Below are 24607 nucleotides of genomic sequence, written 5' to 3'. Positions count from 1 at the left end.
CTGCGGCACGTTATGAATAGCACAGTCCTCAATAAAATATACATCGCTTTGGCTCAATCAGTGATCACCTACTGCATCCCGGTATGGGGCGGTGCAACTAAGATAAGCCTCTTAGAATTGGAAAGAGCTCAAAGATCACTTCTCAAGGTCATGTACTTCAAACCTTTAAGATTTTCAACTGATTCACTCTATTTGACTTGTAATCTTTTGACAATTAGGAAAGTTTATGTTCTTAACATCATTTCAGCCGTCCACAAGTCACTTCCGCTAGATCACGCCAAATTGATCAGTAGAAGAAATGATAAAGTAGCAGATACCATTACTGTTCGCACTACTTTTGCTGAGCGACAGTTTAGCTGTCAATCAGTGTTCTTATATAATAAAATAAATCTTGTCCTAAATATATATCCTATGACATTACATTTATGCAGAAAAGCTTTACATAATTGGCTAACTTGTCTTGCTTATGAAATGATGAAGTGGAAAATCTTCTGATCAGACTGACATGATAAAAACACGCATTGCATAGATGGACCCAATCAAAGGTCCAATTCAAACCCACATCCATACACTCACTCACTCACTCACACACACACACACACATACACACACACACACACACACAATTAATTGTAAATTGTAAAATTTGGTTTTTAATCATTTCTGTTTATTTCTATATTGTTTACTAAATAAAAAGTTATCTGCTAAGGAAGTTGCGAGATATTCCCAATACAAGTGTCCTAAGACAACTTACTGGGAAGTCTCAACCACTAAAAAAAAATGTATATGTAATCTTTGTAATAAACGAAATTTATTATTATCAATTATTATTATCAATATGAAAACTCACAGACCTGTCACTAATTACTTTAAACTAGTGTCTGCTTCACTTTCCAACGCAGAATCTGTTTGGTCTGGAACACCAACGGAATATCGTCGCTTTTTATACAGACAAACAAAGTAAAAGATTTAGTCAGGTCATCGCAGAAATGTTTGCAAGGAGAACGTATTTCGATAAATCGAAGAAACCGTAAACGGATGTCGCAGTATTCGTGAGTGACATCTACCTTAAAATTTGAAGGTCATGATAATCCAATAGAACACAAATTTATTGAGTATCATTTTACTGAGTTGATAGTAATTATAATGTTAGTCTAAGGTGCTTTGTAAATATTATGTGATATTCTAAATTGATTTTTGAGGTACTTTTTGAAGTGAAAACTCCTTTAGCGGCGTTGAGCACTTTTCTTGGTATGGGAATAAAATTGTTAAACTCGTGTCAGGACAAGTAAATTGATAAAAAATTCGTAAGACAGTTGTTGAAATTATGGATGAAAATCGATTTTTCTGAAAGATAAACTTTTTAATGTAAAATAATTGTAATAGTGAAGTGTTAATTTTTTTATGTAATATAAATTTTGTTTTTGTGTACGATAGCGCAATTAATGAATAGATATTGTATTTAACTACAATAATTGTATTTAACAACATTAATTCTAGTGGATACATTTATACTGATAAGTAAGTTATTTTAATGTATGTAAAACCAGCTGTTGGCTTTCTTAAAAATATTAAATATATAAATAATTAAAATAAAGCATTTCGTGCGAATTTATTCCCCAACCATTCAAAAATTCACAACATTAATGTTCTAGTTTTCACTTCTGCCGGTATTCCTGGAGTGAATCCCGTATTTTTTTCAACTATTAATAAATTATTTGTCAGGCTTATTTACATTATTTCTATGTTTCAGGGTTCTGCCCGCAATAATGATGATCCTCGGTTTCACCACCACGTGGTTTCGTCACCTTGGAAATGGTCCATTGTGGAACTACTACGTTAGTCCGGCCGTCAGCGACTGTCGGCGATACTGGTGGTCACATCTACTATTCGTAAACATCTTTCTTCCTGATACGGAAGATAGGGCCTGCTTAATTCAATCTTGGTAAGTTTGGTACAGAGCTAAATACAATCTACTCACCCGTATTTCATTTTGAACAGAAAAAATTATATTGCCAATTAGGACCAGTAGAGCAAAATTTTACGCTGTCACTCATTCTCCACATTGAAGGCTCTAAAAGTCATCAACATCATTAAGATTTCGTGACGAGCACTTACCACGCGTTCTCATTAACATTAACAACATCTTTATAATTTACATAATATTATAACCAATTCCTGAACAACATCTTTATTTATTATTATTTGACTATCGTATTGTAGCAACAGCTCGTACATAGTCAAATTGGTCCTTCGAGCCGGATTTCTTCAAATAATAAACGTGCTAGCGTGAGTACAGCGATTTTATAATAAGGGAATAAATTGGAACTGGTTTATGTAATATTTTCCCAACTTCTAGCCTAAAAACTAGATACCCCAGAAGTAAAGTCACATGATGTGTTAAAGCTCTGTAATTTAGATTAAAATATTTATAAAAAAAGATGAAATTTGTTTTCAGGCACATCTCGGTGGAAATCCAACTCTTTACGATTGGTTTGTTCATCTATCTGGCCACCAGGAAACGTTTCAGGAGGCTTGCGTTTACCATCATGTTCCTCATTGGGCTGGTTGCACCAGCGCTACATGTGTGGTTCAAGGATGTTGAAGCTACTGTTGTGATTTATCCAGAGTAAGTCTCGTCTCTCTCTCGTCGTGCTTAGATTCTCTAAACATAAAGAATGTTGTTTTGTTTACTTTCCCCTACGGTCACAGATTGTCACAATCTGAAAATGATATCAGATATAAATTGAATTTATCACTTGACATGTTGATATGCAATAATAGAAATAAATTCCATTTGATTGATATAAATAATTATATTAAATCTAATTTCTCTATGAGAAATATTATTCCAATATATTTAAAACAACGATTAGCTATATCGCTATCATTTTATTTTATACAATCAGCCAAAAACTTGGTGTATCACACTGCTTCTATTGAGCAGTCTAAATTTGACATTGATAATAAAAATAAAACTTTGAAAATTATTCCAAACAATTTAAATTAATTTATAAGACAAAAGGGAATACCTCTTGCAATGAACCATGTTATAGTATAGTATCAAACAAATCAAAATTTATTTGTTGTAATAATGTTGTTAATCTGGTACACCAAAATATTCAGGGTATGTTAAATAAGGAACTTGAAATTGAAATATACATGAATTGCAATAACATACATATACTCTGTATTACTGAACACTGGCTTAAATCACATCACATCATGTTTAACTTCACTAATCACCGAGTTGGTAGTTCATTTAGCCGAGTTAATTCAATACATGGTGGCTCATTAATATTAATTAATAAAAATATTAAATTCAAGGAACGAAAGGACATTGTGAGCCTCTCTGTGGAACTAGTGGCCGAGATAGCTTGTATACAATTAGATCAGTTCATTATTATAAGTGTGTATAGACCTCCATCAGCACCATATGAGGATTTTGAAAATGTGATGGATGCAGTCTTGTCTAGAGTTTGTAAGGGCAACAAGGGTTCTGATTTGTGGAGATTTTAATATTAATCTATTAGAACATTCCTCCATGTGTACTAAGTTTAAAAGTCTGTTCATGTCATATAATCTCAGTAGCTTGTTTATAGAGCCAACTAGAATAACACTGACCACAGCTACTTGTCTAGATAACATTTTTACAAATATAAAGCCTAACAGCAAAAGTATAATAAATCAACTAGAATCAGATCACTGTGGACAACTTATTAGTTTTGATTGGCCGACAAAGAAAACTATAACTAAAGACATCACTGTTGTACCAATTACACAGAAGCATAGCAAAATAATACCTTTATTCAAGTCGGGTTGCTCATCAGATCCCTCTAATTATAGGCCTATCTCAATTTTGCCTACCCTGAGTAAAATATTTGAAAAACTAATACTGTGTCAACTACGCGCTCATTTTAACATAAATAAAATTATACATGATAAACAATTTGGATTCACTCGGGGACGTTCAACTGTTGACGCAGGTGTTGCATTAATGGAACATATTTTTAGTGCTTGGGAGGATTCACAAGATTCTTTAGGAATCTTTTGCGACCTTTCCAAAGCGTTTGATTGCGTCCAACATGAAATTCTAATCAGGAAATTGCAACACTATGGCATAAGAGGAAGTGCATTAAATTTATTAATCTCATATTTGAATAACAGGATACAGTATGTTGAAGTTAATAGTGTAAGGTCTTCAGGCTCCGTGTTAGGAATGGGTGTCCCGCAGGGTTCAATTCTCGGACCATTTCTGTTTTTAGTTTATATCAATGACCTACCCTATCTTATAAAGAACACACATGATATAGTATTGTTTGCGGATGATACATCACTATTATTTAAAGTTAATCGACATGCAACTACTATTGAACATGTAAATAATGCTATTTCTAAGGTAGAACAATGGTTCAAAGTAAACAATCTTCTTTTGAATGGTAAGAAAACGAAATGCTTAAAATTCATATTACCAAATGTAAAAAAGATTAACACACATATTAAATTAAATGGAGAAATGTTGGATCTTGTAAATAAGACAGTGTTCTTGGGTATAACTCTAGATGAGAAGCTTCAGTGGGGTGACCATATATCTGCCTTAGCAAACAGATTAAGCTCTGCAGCATATGCGGTTAAGAAGATAAGAGAACTGACTGACATAGATACGGCCAGAATAGTATATTTTAGTTACTTCCACAGCATTATGAGCTATGGTATCCTTTTATGGGGTAATGCTGCTGAGATCGATATTTTTGTGCTGCAGAAGAGAGCCGTTAGACCCATTTATAACATGGGATCTAGAATTTCGTTAAAGAATAAGTTTAAAGAAATAGGTATTATGACAGTGGCCTCACAATACATTTACGAGAATTTGATGTTTGTACAAAAGAATAAAAATAAGTTCACAAAACTAAGTGACTTACATAGTATTAATACTAGAAATAGAGGTAGACTTGTCATGCCTACCACAAGACTCCATAAAGTCAGTAATTCCTTTAGGTGTCAGTGTGTTCGCTTCTATAATAAACTCCCCGAACATATAGCAAATATGTCTATAAATAAATTCAAAGCCTACACAAAAAGTAAATTAAGCAGCAAAGGCTATTACAATATCCAAGATTATTTAAATGATAAAGCAGCCTGGAATTGAATTGATCTACTTAAAATGTGATTTTAATTGTTTGATGTTATTTATATTACTTATTTGATTTGTTTGATTTTAATTTTATCTGTTTGATATTATTTATTTATTATTATGAAATTTAGTGTATGACTGAACTTAAGCCTTTGTAAATCAATGTTATGAGTTCAATAAACGTTTTGATTTTGATTTTGATTTTGTGCTTTGACTAGATTATTCTCCAAGCCAAGCTTTCCCAAAGAAGTTTTAATTCAATTATATTAACATAGAATAGGGAAATATTCTTACGAATGTATTTTATAATAATTATAATTTAATGCTTACACATTACTGCTTCACGTCAGAAAAAAGCCGTTGTGGTACCCATAGTCTAGCCGGTATGCTGTGCAAAGGAGACTCCCACTATAGGAACAATTGAAAAGTTTTGTTGCATGTAAAGTAACCTTAGGGATTAAAGGAGGTTTAAAATTAGATATTGTATATTGATGTGACCTGAGAAGTATGTTAGAGACTGACAATTTAAGTAGACTAAGTATAATATTTCAGATTTATAAGAAAATTGATGAGCGATGAGTTCCGTAATGTACATACCTTGTCTTACAACAACTTGTCAGCTTACGTCATCGGAATGTGTTTGGGACTGTACATACATGACGCACAACGAAATGATAAACAGTTTCCAAAAAGCAAGGTAAGTGAATAAGCCAGTGGCTCGTACTATACTGCCTTTCTGGTACTTATTTTGAATAAAAATTAAAAGATATAAAGGCGGGGGCGTCTTCTCTTTATGCCTATACAACGTAACCGTACCACTAAGGGACTTACTTGTTATTACGTTACTCAGCTCGTAGTGCACACACCAAACCCCGGGGTATGAAATAGTCGTAACACAACACTTAAGTTACTAATTAGTAATTATATTGAGGCGTTTCTGCCAATTTTTTTATAAAACAGCTGACGTGAAGTGGTTTCCATTCTTCACCACAGGTGAAGCGCGGTTACGCTTAAGATTAGGCATTTTTAGTAAATGGCGCGAACAGTAATTTAGAACAAAAATGCATCTCAGTTGAGTTCAGCTTTACATTTTAACATTATAGATATTTTATCCCGAAGTGAAATTGTGAACCAAACGTTTCTAATTAAGAGAAGGGTGGTGTTGCGAAAGTTTTGTTAGTAAGTTTTGACGGAAAGACAGACCTTCACTCACAAAACTTGTAATAAGCCTAAACTTAAGTAAAAATTTAAATTTAAATTAAGCTGTGTATGAAACGTCCAGCGATTTGACATAAGTTTGAATGGTAATTGCAATATAATGGTGACGAACTATAATCCAGCTAAGTTTGAATAAGTTGCATAATACCTAGTGGATTTCAGCCATCTCCGTTTTTTACAAGATTATAGCAGACATCTGTCAATTTATCAATGTATGGAACGTGCGGTACGTTCCATACAATCGAGGGAATCGCCTTTTTTCTTAGAGTGTTTCGCTAGGCTGATGATTTGTAAAATTGCTCAATACCGTTTAGGCCCTATCTCTCTGCCACAGATAAGATCTATTGTGATATCCACTATTAACTATAGCTTACCTACTGCAAGGATCGATTCCTTTCATGAATTTTATTATATCTTTCGCAACGAGCTTATAAATCTCAAACGGTTAAAGGGTTTATCTTTGCAAAGATAAAATGTCAGATATAATTTTATTTGTCAATGATTTGTAGTAAATAGAAAAGAAAAAGAGATCATCATAAACTAATAACGCCCTCCACGTTATTTCTAATTGATTTTCCGCAAATAATCTTTAGATGAATGCAGGAAAAATTTTATGTATTAAATTCTCTCTAACAAATGTAACATTCACCCTAGACTTAGTTTCTGATACACTGTTCTTAGGAGTTACATTATATTCTTAATTGCAATGGAGCTTCCATATTGAGATATTGCCTTCTAAATTAAGTTCAGCTTCCTAAACCGTTTGGAAAATAAGGAAACTATCAGAAATAGCAGCGGCTAGATTGGTATATTTTTCTATTTCCACGGCATTATGTCTTACAGTATTTTGTTATGGGGTACGGCAGCCAATATTGATAGCATTTTCATTTTACAAAAAAGAGCAGTCAAGACTAATTGCAAAACCTGTTTTAAGATATAAATATACCTACAGTGCCATCAGAATATATCTATCAAAATATTATGTAAACTAGAAAAAAAATGCATAAATCTGTTAAAAAGTGTGAATTGTATAACTGCTGTTTTAGAAATAGTCAGGCAAATAAGTTATTTTATGGAAAATAACTGCAAGCTTGGGTTTTAGATAATATAAAAATGGGAAACACTTTTTACAATCTCATAATATAAAGTCAGACTCCAATATAAGCGGAGTGACTTCCAGAAAAGCAAAGTCACATTATCAAGTCGCATAAAAATTAACGATTGCAGCCAGGGGGGGTCACGGCCAAAACAAGTGCATGCTTTGTCTTGTCAATAGCAGAGATCATTTAAGACCAACTAACAAATACCTTTGTAAAAAGATCCTCTGGAAATTTAAAATATTTTTGGAAGTATATTTTTATATGCCAAGCATTAAACATTCGTTCAAATATGTTATCTCTTCACGTGGTTCATCAATTACAAATTACAATTCAAAGATATCGCAATTTGATGAGTGAAGAAATAACTTGAAATGTCAGAAATGTTTATCATATTATTGTTTTTTTGTCTCCAGATTTTATCATTGTTAGCGTGGATGGTAATACCAGCAACATTCCTTTTATTCGGTATTTGTGGAATGTATTCTTTTGGAAGCAATGAACGAGCGCCTTTCCTATTTAGAATAATATTTGCTGCAGCGCATAGACCCATACTTGCCATTTTGTATGCGTTCCTTGTACTCGGTTTGGTATTCAAATTTAGCAGTAAGTATATAATATAAAAGGCTTTGCAGTTTTTTAAGCTATACACATGTATGACACCCTTATATTATAATAATTGCAGAGCTTGGAAGCATTATCGCGTGTTGGAGTGTTTGGCGGTTACCAAGCAGACTTAGCTACATGGTGTATATCATTCACATCAACATTATACAATATTTGCTCGGGACTAGGACTCAGCTGGACCACGTATCGTTCATAAACATAGTGAGTGAATAAATTTTATGTAATTTTAAAATGTATTCCAACGGTTGTCAAGTTTAAGTTAAAGTTTTTTCATAAATACTATTGCAAGTAATACATACTTAATTATTATAGAATAACAATTAACTTATAAATTCAATATATAAACAGAACGAGCGCGCAATGAGCCGTCTTTTAAGTTTATATTTGAAAGTGTTAAAATTTGATACGCTTCCGGGAAAATTTTGCATGCTATACAGGACTGCATTCAGGCGATTCGCGTACCGCAGGTAGTATTTGGTGGTGTCGCATCTTTTCTTATACAGGTGTACTCGAGCGTATAAACCTATCTGCAGTATTAGGAAGCTTGGTTGTGTTAAAAAAATGTTTAATGACACGATGAAAGTTCTACCAGCAAACGTCCGATGGTTAACCAGCTAGTATGCGAACGGCTCGACTTTGTAGGCGACAAACTCGTTCATAGTCCGCGGTAGTTTTATGGAATAGGAGGACAAACGAGCGTACGGACACTGGTGTTAAGTGATCACCGCCACCCACATTCTCTTGCAACACCAGAGGAATCACAAGAGCGTTGTGGGCCTTTAAGGAAGGTGTACGCGCTTTTTTTGAAGGTACCCATGTCGTTTCGTCCCGGAAACACCGCACAAGGAAGCTTTGTAGTACGAGGTACGAGGTAGGTTGGAGGTGTCCAACATATCATTGATATGCAGAAGAAACAGCGTGGGAGATAGGACACAGCCTTGGGGCACTATGGCATTCACGGGCTTGGGATTCGAGCAATAACCGTCGACAACGACTTGTATGCTGCGCCCAGTAAGGAAGCTGGAGGTCCACTTGCATAAGCTTTCGGGAAGCCCAAATGATGGGAGTTTTGAGAGGAGCGCCTTGTGCCATACACGATCAAACCCCTTCGCTATATTCAGACTAACAGCCAGGCCTTCCCCCCTACTCTCGCCTACTATAGCCGCCGCCTATCTATGAGTTAAGTATACCAGAAGATCACCAGTCGACCGACCATGGCGAAAGCCGTACTGTCGGTCGTTGATCAATTGGTGACCCTCAAGGTATACCAAGAGCTGGCGGTTATATAGTTAGTATATACAATAGGCCTGTAGTTTGCCGGATCCGAACTGTCTCCTTTTTTTGGATCGGAAGGGCAAGGGCTGACTTCCATGAGGACGTGCTTCGATTTCGCACGGGCGATTTGCCGTTTAAAAAATCTGGAGGCACGGTTATATTTCCTCTTTAGAACTTTGCAGTTCAGATCCTTTGAGCCCAGCGCCGCAACCCAAGTTCGATACGCCTGTTTTTTGCAGTCAGATGCTGTTTTAACTGACGCATTAAACCAGGGCTGTGATCTGCCACCGATCGGTACTACAGAGCTAGGTATAAAAATATCCATGCCCTGCAGTATCACATCGGCTACTGCAACGGTGCACTAGGATCATCTGCGATGCAAAAAAGGAACGCATCCTATCCCAATCTGCTGACTTATAGTGCCAAACGCGGTGGGTCGCTGGTGGTCTGCGACGTTGGCGTCGGATAGGCACTACACTCCTGACCAGGCAATGGTCGGACGTTCCGAGAGTGTGAGAAAGAGGAGACTACTACAAATGTTTTTTTTTGAGAGGCGGAAAATACATTTTTGTATTGAGTGTCCGAACTGGGGTCCATATGTCGGGCTTGGGTGAAACACCCCCTACCGTCTATAAACCTCCTCTGTGTTGTCAGTCCTAAAGGCTTTTACAGCGAAAGAATGGACTACTAATGGAGCTACAATAGTAAAAATCTTTTTGCTCTTAATAGTGATTTTCATTATTATAACATTAGAATTATGGGAATGCTTATAACTAATTCTAGTAGGCTTTATAAGATACATATAGCTTTAAGGATAAATGTATACAATTTTATAATAAAGTACCAGCCACTGTTCAGGCATTATCTATGAATAAATTTAATTATTTTATTAAAAATAGGCTCTGTCGTAAATCTTACTAGTCCACAGCTGAACATCTAAGTGATCGGTCAGCCTGGGACTAGACTATGATTATTGTATAGCAATAGCAATGTTAGTACAATATTTATATTTAATTGAAAAGAGCGCAAGAAAAGCTGCTGGGAGAGTTTCTTGCGCCACTTCTTCTCTCCCACAGCGCCATTTGTTTCCGAAGCGGTAATAGTAATATTAGAAATCAGATCAAAAAAAATTTTCAAGGTATCAATTTTGAGAAAATTAATGCCTTTTATGCCTTTTTAGTCATTTCTGGGTTCACCTTAAACAACTATTTTTCTTTATCCAAATATACTATTCCTTTCTTTGTAAGCTAAATTAATGCTACTTCAAAAATTTGTTTCAGGCAACAAATTTCGTGGGAGTGATATGTGTATCGTTTTTGACAGCTCTACCATTGTATCTTCTAGTCGAGGCACCATTTAGAAACTTTGTTAAGACTTTAGTGTTTGGAAATCACATTTATCCGGCAAAGGACTCGAAGAAAGAGTAGATTTAAAATCCGTATTTGCTTCCAATTATAATTTAAGTACTTACATTTATGTAGCACTAAGTCGAAGTAATAATTCACAGTCATTTTGTTATAAGACATTTAAGACCAAATTTGGAAGTTCTATCCATGCCGAGGACATCCTGGATCCAGTGTTGAAAAGGAGCTTAGGGGATGATGATAATGGGGAATCAACACTAAAGGCACTTTCAAAAAACTAATAAAACTCAACCAAATTTGAATGAGAATAAGAATAAAAAGGAAAAACGTTAGAAACGCAATTTGTATATAAATTATAATAAAGAAGTCTGAAACAAATATTCTAATTCAATAATCTCAGGCAGAAAAAGAAATAATTTTTAGGGCATTTCAATTAAGTATCACTTAAAGTAATTTTAAAATCGGCTACTACCGTATTGAAAATTATTAAAAGTTGATATATATTTTGTTTTGTTTTATTACTTTTAATTTAAGTGCTAGGTATGTTCATAATGTCAACCCCAGAATAATTATAAACTTATTAAAATAAACTTAAACGGTTGAGTAGGATTAGTCAGTATTTTGTTAGGCGACGTATAATATGCTTTTATGGTGCGTACAGACTAGTGAAACGTAACATGAAATGTATCATGCAATGAAAGAATTCGCCGTACACATCGCTGCAATGTATCATGAAAGGTAAAAAACAGACATTATAACAATTTCTCATAGCTTTCACCGCGCGCGAAGACATACGCAGGAGGTTCGTAGTGAATGCCAGTATGCGTCCACGATTGTAGCAAACATGCAATGAACGGTAGAATGATACATTTCATGTTACCTTACCAGTGGGAGGCTCCTTTGTACCGGATGCCGGCTAGATTATGGGTACCATAACGGCGCCTATTTCTGCCGTGAAGCAGTAAAGTTTAAGTGATCCCAAAAAATGCACAAAACAAATGCGTTAATTAGCCAGTGTTTCAATGTTTGTGTGTGTAATTTAATTTCCAACACTATTTCTTCTGCATTGAAATGTAGTCAATAAATAAAGAAAAATAAATTGGCTATTACAGCAGTTCAATTAAAAAAGAAACAGCGTGTGGATAAGAACACACTATTTCTTTATGGCGACAATGTCTACACAGGATCACAACAACGCTTGTAGGCTAGGGTTGTCACAAGTAAACAACATTTAATATTGTACGTATTTATGTTATCCTTTTAAATCATCATTATCATTACTATTCCTTATCAATGAATTAATTCAAAATTACATTATTCATCTAAGTCAATGAAATGACACTTTGATGAGTGTCAAATAATTTATTTTTCTTTTTACATTTAGCTCCACTTCGGAAAAAGTTGAGCTTTAATGAGAAGAAGTCGTAAGAAACACATTGCCACTATTTAAAATCAACATTTACAGTTCATCGTTTTCACACACATTGTAAAAAAATAAATTTTTAATGGCACGAAGTATTTTATTAGCAATTACAAAAAAACAAATATATAAATATAATAGTATCCACACACGATTGCCGGACATCTATGAAAAATTAGACCAAACGATTGTGGTAAGTGCAGAAATTCCTTGCATGACACAGAGTTTGCAAGAGAAACCTTTAGTATTCTTTACCGACTTACATATGGGCGTAGATAGATTCTAAACCCTTTCTTGGATATGTCAACCGAACTGGATGATCTCCGCATATACAAAAAAATGCCTTTTAGATTTAGCTGCCCATGGTATGCCTAAAATATAATCTTATGCATAAAGTGTCGAAATTGTGTTTTGGAAAATAGAACCAGACTTCAATTAGAAAATGATTTGATTGTTAACATTTCAAAAATTGCACCACGATTTTACATTTTTTTATTAAATAAAACAAGCCCCGCTCACTAAAATTGTGTTTCATTGTAGCCTAACTTGTCTTTTTCATTCTACTGACATTAATAAAACAGTGCTATAAGGCAATTCATACCCTAAAAAAACTACAAATTAAATTATTTCATAGTCACAGTGGTTGCACATTCTTGAGATGATTACAAGTGTTTTTATGTATGGTATGTTTACAAGTTTAGTGCGAGCCACTCAAATATTAAGATACCTTCAAATGTTATATTGAAACCATTTTTAGTAAGTTTTGTTATACTTAAGATTGGTTTATTTAATTATTTATGTTTTAAAGTGATACTTTTATTACATCGTCTCAAACTTTTTCGTCTGTGTGTTGCATGTCGCGTGACGGTCGGGCGGCGCCTATAATTCGCAGCAGCTGACCGTGTAGTGTACATAAAATAATTTGTTTATTTATTGATTTAAACATAATATATTATATATATCGATACATATGTTTATATTAGTAATTATGTGGAAAGAAGTTTCACTTTCATGGTGGTTTCATAAAACCACACAATTGGTTTTTTTGTTGAATATGTAAGTATTGTATTTTCTTTGATTAACGCGAGTGTTACACATTTAAATAAAACACTTTTAAAGAATTAAAACGCGTGTACTTGTAACTGTTTTTATATGAGATTTTTTTGTAAGAGTTACTTTTTTAGTTAAGTTAACCCGACGTTTCAAGACCTTTCCATATCTCGTTTTCAGGGGGACTGCAGACAGTTATAATTAGACGCGTATTAATAATTTAAAAGTGTTTTATTTAAATATTATGTAAGCATTCTTATCCGTTGGAAAGAGCGGTCTTTCCTAACACAGGTTCTGCGAACTTACAAGGGAAGTCCTTCAAATTCTATTTACTAAAATGCTTAATAAGTAAAATTTGATTTTTTTTTGATACCCAGATATCAAAATATCTTATTGTCATAATTATTAATAGCTAAGTAGCTGACCCGACAAACGTTGTTCTGTCAATAGAAAAAAAAGTGATCTTAGTATTCGGGAATAATGTAGTATAAAGCCATATTTTGTAGGTTATCTCCGTTTTTGATAATTACTTAAAAACTCTGGTTTTTGTTGGAAAAATAACAAAATTTTGTTAATTTAAGGAGGCACTTATCTGAAATACGACACTCCATTCTTTTTAAATTTGGATATAATGTTATTTGGACAGTTTTTCACTGAACACTTTCTGATTGCGTGGCGTTGTATATAAAGCGCGGTCAAAACTATCAAATTGACGCGGAGGCAGAGTTTTGATAATTTCAGGTAATTTTTGAGTTTTAATTTAATTCTAGTTGTTTAATGTACGTGAGAAATACGTAAAAATTTGGGGTGCTATTTCTCGTATATATTTTATAATTGCTAATAAAATGGTCGCTAAATACCTTTATTTATTTACGGTGTGTGTGGATTGATGCATCTACTGTACCATGGCCTGGTAGTATTGTTGATACAGTAGTAGTTGGCCGTGACTGTACTCAATACCTGCTTTTACGTATTAAGTTACATTTTTTTTGAGTATTTGTAGTTTGAGTATTATTCCTGCATCACTTTACATATATTGTAACTGAAATGATTTGTGAGTGATTGCCACAAAGAGTTTCTTGCCACTTCTTCTTATTAAAGCTCAACCCTCAAAGGAGGTGGATATAAAAAGAAAAGTCATTTCCTTGACCTGCCTGAATAAGGTGATTTTGATTTGATTACCCTAAAGGATTGAGCTTTTGATTACTGTTAGTAAAAGTATAATATTAATTACAAGTTTAAGCAGAATTGTCAAATTGTAAGTAGAGATATTTGGTGAGTACTGCATGATATGTAGATTAAGATTATTTTATTGTTGTTTGCTGAGCTCTTGTAACAGGTTTCGTCATGCTCGATTAAATGTCACTGCTTGTGGCGGCGACATGGGACGGGTCGTCCCCTTCCCTAAAATATGGTTGAGGGAGGTGATGGCTGGCTCATGCGTCATGCTCGTGAACGGGCGCTGCTTGTGGTGGCAGGATGATCCTGTTGCCGGAGACTCGGTTTCAGATTATTTTATTATTATTTCAGAGAACTATCGAAATATCGTCCGCGTATAGAAATATTTTACTATCCAATGGCTTACAACCAACACTATTAAACTGCTAGAATAAAGGATCCACTTAATCAACACAAGAGACGCAAAGGACAGAAGAAAACGTCTAACAGAATTTAAAAAAGAAATAAAGAAAACTTAGATTAGTTAGGAACAGAAATAAAATCGAGACTATTGAATCACACTAAATAAAAACGGGTGGTATCAAAAAGCATACAAGGAACTAAATCTGGGTAGTAAAAATCAAAAGCAATAGGGGAAAATGGAACTTCGATAGAAAAGGCATATTGCAAATTGCACCATCCTATTACAAAGATCTGTATGCATACAAAAACACATCGCGAGAGCGCATTTGGGATGTTCAAAAACGAAGAGTAAGATCGGTGCAACCCACTCCGCAAAACATCAGGGAGCTTGGGAATGTAATTGCTGCGCAGTAGGAGCGTATTCTACAAGAATTGTCCAAATTAACCCCCAGAAGACTCAAGTTTGCGCGTTTACGACTAAAAAAACCCCATTTGTCGTATCACCGCTCTTCGACAACACTTCCCTTAAAGCATCGCCTAGTATCGGAATACTGGGTCTCGAAATCTCGAGCGATTGCGAATTGCGTGTCCATCCACCACGTACGCTTGTTTGTCCTTCTATTCCATAAATAAAGAAACAATTAGGGACCATCGATAGCATGTTCGGACAAATACAATCTGTCATTTTAGAAAGAGGGGGCCACACTCGATATTTAATTTTACTTTTTACTTTTATGTTAAAAAACTTAAGTTTTTAGCCCACTTTATTATCTAATGAACAGATTCTAACTGTTTAGATTCAGGGATCATGAAATCATCAGGGATAACAAAATTGATATCAACTGCTTTTTGCTTATTTATTTAAAGTATTATAATGATACAAGCAACTTAGAATCATGAAATAATTTGAAGATGCCAGTGAAACAGGTTATTTACCTAGGTGCCCGTTTTTTGTGCCAAAGACTGAATATCACGAGCAGAAACGAAATGATGCTTGATTGTTTGATAAAAAGTGATGTGACGATCCATCCAATCTAAGCAACATTATTAATTTAGTTTTACTAGGCAGCACACGTACCGACTATGAATATCAAATATTTTGTGATTCTGTTGTTCTTTGGATTATGCTGTGGTGATCCACATTTTTTAAATGGTATGTATTCTGTTGTGGTTGTTTATTTGTTTCGATAAAAAGATAAATATTTATTCTATATAAATTCAAGAATACTTTGATTAAAAGCAAAAGACTAAATAAAATACCTTATAGTCGGAAATGTAATTCGAGATCAAAAATGTACCTAAACAAAGAAATGTCACTGTCAATATGATAGTTCAGAGATTATCAACATTTTTCTAGGTACTTTAATTATAAACTTAGTTAGATTTATAATACATAGAACATAAATATATAAAATAAATTATTTACAAATGCCTTATTAGGTATAATGGTAACCAAACATAAAATAAATAATTTGCATATTAATATTCGCTCGCTGATTCGGGGTCTGAAGAGCTTATGATGACGACGATACGGAATTGGTTACTCTCATTATAAATTGTATTTTCCGCAGCCAACTTGTCCAGAGCAAAAGTTTGATAATTTGATTTTTTCTTCTTATGATTTCTATCTTAGCTTTTGTCATACTCTCTTCATAATCTATATTTTTGGATATGAGCCATTCAATAATTTGCGCTTTCCGTCGGGCAGGTGTAGGGTTTGATGCTGACTTTCAGGGGTGGTACGGGACATTAAAACTAATACTGATTTAGTTTTTAGCTTTGGCAGTATGCCCTTTTACCACTTTTGTTAATGAGCAAGTTTTCAGTGTTTTTTTGGATTCAACCATTAATAATGCTCCATCTACAAAACCGTCCTCGCTGCCTATATGAGATATTATAAGACGCCTTCCTTTTCCGGCTGAAGCTAATAGCCTGTGGTGAGGCCCACTAAGAAGGCTCGTTTATGAGTTTTAATTTGAGTATCAAACCACATTTAATATTATTAACTGTATCATAAAATCTCCATATTGTATTAAACCAAAATTTTAAGTCTTCACTTTTTTGCAAATATAAGATACACAATATACCGCTACATAAACATGTAAGTATATAGTATAGTAGTATGTCTTCTTGTCACACACCTTCATTGACCCATGTTTCGTCCTGGTAATATATAAATCTACCTTCTCTACGATATTGATTTATGGTTATGAAGTATCGCTTTCTCCATAATATTATATCTTGTCGATCTTTTAAACACCGCGGCGCTTGCAGGTAGCATATTTAAAATTTATATGTTTTGGGATTGAAAAATAAGGCAGATCAGGATTGGAGTTTACAGCTTGAACAATCTTAAATAATTATTAATATTTTAATCACCAATATCAAATAACTTAGAGTGCATCAGTATCCAACATACATACTAATAACTAAATGTCCAAACTATCATAATAATTAGTCATCATTAGTCATTATCATAGTAATAAATTTAAGTTTTACATAAAATCTATACTGCATACTAACCTTTTTTAATGTGGGTACTTACTTCTGTAAAAGAAAGCATGCAATTTTTGTCTTTTTGGTAAAAGTAAATTCATCAACTTTGTCTCTAATATTATTTTGAGGGCCGGTTTTATGATGTTTAGGTCAATTTTTGTAGACATGCTTATTCATTATGATAATATAATCTGTACCTGACACAGAAATAGGAGTGCGTTATCTCTTTTTCGGCGGTGACAGCATGTTGGTTGTCGGTTGACGACCTGCGTGGTAGACGAACCTGGATTGGTCCATCCGATCCATGATTCGAACAAAATAAAGAAAATTTCACAACAATCAAAAACCTAACAACTACAACGGGAAAGCAAGAAGACTACATTCAATCACGACGGATATCAGAAAAAACGAACAAAAAGATATGGCGACCAGTTATATACCTGTCACTAAGGCCAAGATTTTTGTGTAACATTATTTACGTTTTTCTTGTGTAGACGAGCCAAATGTTCATAGCTTTTATCATATTACCAGTGCCAAAGCAAAGTTCGCACAGTAAAGCATTTTATTTTTGGGTGTATTTTATGCTATATTACAAAAAGAAAACGACTTGTAATAATATTTCGTCGGTTTACTGTAAGAACTCATTAACAGAATAAAACGGAACTATAATTTAAACCACTTTTAGTTTTAGTAATATTGTTTTCCCTATATCATCTTAAATGTTATTATGTTAAAGAAAAGTAAAACACTACTATATTGCTGAATATATTTATTATTAAACACAAGTGAGTTTCTAATGGGAGTTAAAAAAAAAGTAAAGTTAATGAATTCTTGCCATTGGGTCATTTTGATCGAGGTTTGTATTAAGTATTTCTTAAATTCGAAGTCTATTTAAAAAAATACGTACTATTGGAATAGAAATAGTGTTTCTTTTTGTGGAAGAAGAGGGAAGAGTGAAAGTGATTTATCTGATGAAAAGTGATCACAGCATACCCAGAGGGCTTGTAGATGCGTTACTGGCCTTTCAGGAAAAGGTCAGGGAAGGGGAGTAGAGTGGACCTACGGGGCTCTGGGAGAGGAAAAGGAAGTAGACCTACGGGACTGTGGCGGAGGTAAAGGGAGTGGACCTCTCCGGAACTCTGACTGACCAACCGAAACGCGACAAGATAGCTGCCACTTGACGCCGGTTCTCTTCGCATGGAGATTTATCTACAAATCAACCGAGCTCTCTTCAGAGACAATCAATGAAGCTTTCTGCGTTTCAACGCAACGCCAGGTGATCGAGCCGTTCACAGAGCACTAGGTCACCGCCAATTCAAGCAGCTCTGCGTTGCATGTTGTCAAATGGTTCGGGCTGATAATGGGGTTCGCCAGACCAGAGATGACAGCAATACTCCAGATGTCCGCGGAATTGGCAATCGTTCGAGATTACGAGACCCAGTATTCCAATACTGGGTGAGGCTTTAAGGGAGGTGTTGTCGAAGAGCGGTGATACGACAAATGGATTTTTTTTTGTAGTAAACGCGCAAACTTAAGTGTTATGGGGGTCAAATTGGACAAGGTTCATGACCTTTCCGTGACCTTCTCAAGAGAGGACTCGAAGAAAGACACAAGTTTCATCTGGCACTGGTCGACAATTTCCTAAGAGCATGGCCCATGTATACGGAATCTCCATTACTGTCGTCTGCATAGCAAAATATGTCAGGGGTTTCTAACATATCATTGACATACCGAAGTCTATAGTTCCGTCTTGTTCTCTATTTTCTGTTTCATATAGATAATCTTACAACATAACTATGAGTGGCTGAAATATTTTAAGCTTAAAGCATTAAAAATGGTATTAAAAATGTATAAAAAATATTTTTCAATGGAGTCTTCCTCTCCTTTATTACATATCTTACATTTTCCATAAAGAATATAATATTATATTCGCAGTCTTTGTCTTGAAAACGCTCGTCGACTGCCGCCTTCATCTCTTCGTCACTCGGAAATCTTCGCCCTTGGAGGTCGCCATTTTAAAATAGAAAATAATTACTGGGGCTAGGTGGGTGGTTAATTTCTTCAAACCCTGTCAATCTAGTGCACGCATCGCAAATCGCGCTGAGTAAACAGATGCATCAAAAACAGGATACCACTTCACGCAATTTTGTCAACAATGCGGCATAAGCATCCCCATTCATCATAGTTATTTTAGGAATGTAATTGATATGGAAAATCCCTTCACAATACCAAAAAACAGTGGCAATGAGCTTGGATACCGATTTTTTGACTTTCAACAGCGGTGGCTTTTTTCCCGGAGCATATTGTCGGATCCATGTTTCATTAACTGTGACATAAAAATATCATAACGATTATCGCCACAGATCTCCAAAAACTCCTGCGAAATTGTGCTTGACGCTGCATGTCCAGTGGCGTCAGCATTTTAAGCATCTAGCGCGCGCACACCTTTTGCATGTGGAACTGATTATGCAATATTCCACCGATTCATTCCATATAGCTTCAGCTTTCTGCCACAACTTAATTATGTGATTAATTTAGTTACCGAGCGAGTCGGCAGGTTGAAGCAGCCCACCCCGCGCGTTATCCCTTGTTGCACTTGTCCCACCACGCATTTCATTCCTGAGCTACTACTACACTAATATTTATCTATTGGTTTTAAGATAACAAAATTCACTCAATAATAATAGAGGGATAATGAATTCTATCATAACGTACTAACTGATTTAGTCGATATAAAAATGAATTTACTACTTCATTATAAGAGCAATGATCAATCATAAAAAAAACAAAAGTTATTTTTGTGACAAACTATGTTTTATATGACTGCCATAACTTGGTTTGATAGAATAATTTAAAATTGTTTAATATGTCTTTTTATTACATTATTGTTCTTAATAAGATATTAAGCGCAGTTAATGAATTTTAACTAAGTTTCGTACTAAAGTATTTGTATATCATATTAAAAAAAAAGCACGAATTAATAACATAAATGAGCTTTGTAAAAAAGTAATTATCAACTTTATGCATACGTTATATCATCCAAATTAGAACAGCTAGAAATTTGCGAGTTTTTGCATTTTTTAGAGCTCGTCAAGACGATGTTGGCGCAGTTATTAACTTTACTTAATGATTTTTAGCCATTATTGAGTTCTTGCAGTAAACAGACGATTTATTTTTATGTATTTATACTACACTAATTATAATTTTTAAAAGATATTTTAGTATATTTCAACACGCACAATGCAAAATTTTTGAATTTTTAGTTGGCAACACCATTGTTTTGATCTCGAATTACATTTCTAACTAAAGATAATAATATTATATACGTCTATGAGACTCTTGCTGTTAGACAACCAATAAAAACAGACCAGGAATATTTGTTTAGTGTACGTGACAAGCTACGTCTGACACTCGCGATTTGTATGACACTTTGTGTTGGTGTGCGTGAATTACTCAATATAGAGGTTAATTCTAAACTCATTTTTTTTCAACGTTTTTACAGCTGTCATATCTTATAATGTATCTATCTTATCATAAATGTTCTAGGTAAAATACAGAAGGGTTCATAAAGATTCAAAGATATTTATTCTTCCCGTAGGACACAAAGTGCCACTTGGGTATGTCCACAGAACAGTAAGAGATTTACCTGTTCTGTGGGCATGCCAATAGCAAACAAAAATCGAAACTTGTATCGAATGAGTTTATCTATTGCAGTTCATGGCAAAACTTAATGTCTACTAGGAAAAGTAGTATAAAGAAAAAACCAACACAACATTATTAAAATTTTATTTTACAAGCTTTACAATTTTTACTGGTACAAATAAAATTTGAAAGACAACAAAATTTTATGAACGATGCGGGACTCGAACCCATGACCTCCGGCGTTCCGTGTCGGACGCCGGTGCTCTAACCAACTTAGCTAACCATTCCAGTGTCGGTCGTATCTTCATAAAATCTTGTATGCTTTGTTCAACTCTCAGGTTGTGGCTTCATCTACAGGATCTACTTTACAGTTGATAACCTGCTCAACCCCAATATTTGCATATTAGGAAATTGACTTGAGATGTCGTTCTTGCAAATCTTAACAAATTGTTATTTTTTTTTTTTAAAGTCATAACCCTCGCGAGCGCACGTAACGCGAGAGGTCGCGGGTTCGAGTCCCGCATCGTTCATAAAAATTTATTTGTGTAATTAATCCCAGAAGTGAGAGTTATCACATTAAAAAACATAACAAATTATCTAAATCTTATATCTTTAAAAGAGCAATTCTTCTATATATATTCAATCTGAATCTCGGAAACGGCTCTAACGATTTTCATAAAACTTAGTATACACGGATTTCGGGAGCGATAAATCGATCTAGCTTTCATCATGTTTCAGTTTAAAAAAATGTAGTTTTATCCATGTTTTAATGAGAAACAGCTACAATAACATTTGAATACAAAGGTAAATTTCGCCACTATATATACAAGACTATAATAGCTCAGATGGGACATTGGTTGATCCGGAAAGCATAAGACCCCGGTTCGAATCGGGAAGTCCTATTATTGTCTTTTGTTCAAGTTTTGCCTAGTCTTAAAAATCTTTACTTATATGTCTATACTTCAAAGTGTAAGCAAACTGAATATATAAATATTACCGTGACAAATGAAAGTACTGTAGATGCGAATGTTTTGTTAAACGGAGAGTAATAGTAATAAAGTAGTAAGAGTTATTATTACAGTAATTTCGATCATCATGTTCACGAAGCATCCTTACACAAACAATAATAAATAAAAAAAATTCGTTTATTTCAAAGATTACATATACATTTTTAGTGGTTGAGACTTCCCAGTAAGTTGTCTTAGGACACTTGTATTGGGAATATCTCGCAACTTCCTCAGCAGATACATTTTATTTAGTAAACAATATAGAAATAAACAGAAATGATTAAAAACCAAATTTTACAATTTACAATTAATTGTGGTGTGTGTGTGTATGTGTGTGTGTGAGTGAGTGAGTGTGTGCATGTGGATTTGAATTGGACCTTTAATTGGGTCCACCTTTACAATGCGTGTGTTTGTCATGCCAGTCTGATCAGAAGATTTTCTACTTCATATATATAAGCAAGTCAAGTTAGCCAATTATTTAAAGCTTTTCTGCATAGATGTAATGTCATAGGATACGGTTTATTTTATTATATAAGAACACTGATTGACAGCTAAACTGTCGTTCAGCAAAAGTAGTGCGAAAAGTAATGGTGGGAGCTACTTTATCATTTCTTCTACTGATCAATTTGGCGTGATCTAGCAGAAGTGACCTGTGGACGGCTGAAATGATGTAAAGAACATAAAGTTTCGTAATTGTCAAGTCGAATAGAGTGAATCAGTTGGAAATGTTAAAGGTTTGAAGTACATGACCTTAAGAAGTGATCTTTGAACTGTTTCCAATTCTAAGAGGCTCATCTTAGTTGCACCGCCCCATACCGGGATGCAGTAGTAAACAATAAGTTCAAGTTCTAAAGCATCCAATACAGGATTATTTATATTTATATAATTTGTACTTTAGTACTTTTTTTGAAATATTTGATATATAAATGCTTTTAACTTTGAACGCAATTCATATATTGGAAACAAATTTGTTTTGTATATTACAGTAATTGTAAAATACTCTATTGATTGAAAAGAGTGGCCGTTGTGATTCTTGTATTTTCTACTCACGTGCTCTACTTTTTCCGAACATAATATTGTAGATTCAGTTATTTAATAGAAATATTTATAGTGACGATTCAAAAGCGGTTATTGTAAACCTAATTGAATAAAGATTATTTGACTTTGACGGTGGAATATTTGTTATATATCATGGCATTTACATGTCAGGCAACTTAAATTAAATTTGATTGTATCTAAATTTTATAAGAAAAAGCGCGTGAGTTTCTTGCGCCCGTTCTTAGATTTGAAGTATACATTTCCGAATTGTTGGTAGTTTTTGACTTTCTATAAATGTATTCATATCTTATTTGAATAAGAATATTTGAATTGGAATTACTCCCCCCATGGAATTGTGCGCGCGCGCCGAAACAGTAGACAGCGTCTCTTTACGCTTCGTGAATAAATTATAATAATATTACTAAACAATGTTTCTCTAGATAAAAAAAGTGTAAAATACTCAAGTTCGTATTATAAGTCAACATAATATTATAATAAATAGTGCTAAAAACTATAATTTAATTGCAAAAACGCTTCCTCAAACTTTAAGAAAATTATTATTTAAAATTATTATCTTTAATAATTTTACCCAAACAGGTTCTTAAATCTATGCTTACTAATATTGCTACTATTTTATGTATGCAATAAAAACATAAGTGTATTGTTATAATATTAATTAAATAAAATTCTGTGCATGCTGTGATTTCCTGTAAGTGATAAGACACTTAGCATTAATTTAATTGTATTGTTTTTATTGTTGTATTAGTGTACTAGTTACATACAAGTACATACAACATCGTTAGAGCCGAGAGTACGTCATCGTGCTCCACCAGCTATGAAAGAGGTATCCGCCACTAAGCAGTGACCTACGCTATACTACGCCTCGTTTAAACGGACCGCTACGCTCCACTTTAGACCACGGCCGAATACATCTATAAGACACTCAACATTCAATCAATATGGAATCGCAATTTAAATAGTTTTTTGGAAAAATATAGACAGAAATGAACAATCAAACTAAAGAAATTTTATTACGAATACACGAAAAATAAAAACCTCTAGTACTAGAAATTGAAGAACTAAAAAGACATAACAGTAGTTTAAAAAACAAATTGAAAAAGTGTACGAGCGCAGAGTGGAAGAAAAAACTTAATAATCTTAGGCATTAAAAAATGGAACAATCACAGATACAAATTATTAGAATAGACAGACAGAGAATGGTAAGCCCAGACTAATATTAATATCCTTCACAAATTATTGGTTGAGAAATGATCTACTCAAAAATCAAAGAAAATTTAAAATATCACAGTAGATTTCCCCAAAGAAGTACTAGCAATAGAAAAACAAGTACAGGAAAAAAATATGGAAGAAAGAGAGAGGTACTTCACGGTAATAAGTTACGACAAACTAATAATCAAGAAAGATCATAACACAGAAACCAGAAAAACCGCAAAAGGAAAGAATTGACAATACCAGAGGAAGCACGAAATTCACGAAAGCAATACGCTTCATATAACAAAAAAACTACCATGAATAAAAGTCTCATCATATCAACAAAAGTGCACAGTAGTTGCCGAATAGCAATCACCATTAAACCAATACCCTCCATCTAAAACGTGTAAAAGAAATTATAATACTAAGCCAAGTAACAATCTACT

At 34.1% G+C, this 24607-nt stretch overlaps 1 protein-coding gene across 1 annotated transcript in view; it reads left to right on the top strand.

Moving 5' to 3' along the window:
* LOC126967704 (O-acyltransferase like protein-like) overlaps nt 1-24607 on the top strand; it is an 89089-nt gene that overhangs the window by 31903 nt on the left and 32579 nt on the right. Inside the window, exons 5-7 of the mRNA XM_050812306.1 lie at nt 1754-1945; nt 2459-2629; nt 5687-5831. Coding sequence (XP_050668263.1) covers nt 1754-1945; nt 2459-2629; nt 5687-5831 — 508 coding nt within the window. The remainder of the gene's footprint in view (nt 1-1753; nt 1946-2458; nt 2630-5686; nt 5832-24607) is intronic.

This window comes from Leptidea sinapis, chromosome 13, assembly GCF_905404315.1.
Source record: "Leptidea sinapis chromosome 13, ilLepSina1.1, whole genome shotgun sequence".
Taxonomy (NCBI): domain Eukaryota; kingdom Metazoa; phylum Arthropoda; class Insecta; order Lepidoptera; family Pieridae; genus Leptidea; species Leptidea sinapis.
Note: the sequence above shows the minus strand (reverse complement) of the source record. Positions and strands in the feature narration are given on the sequence as shown.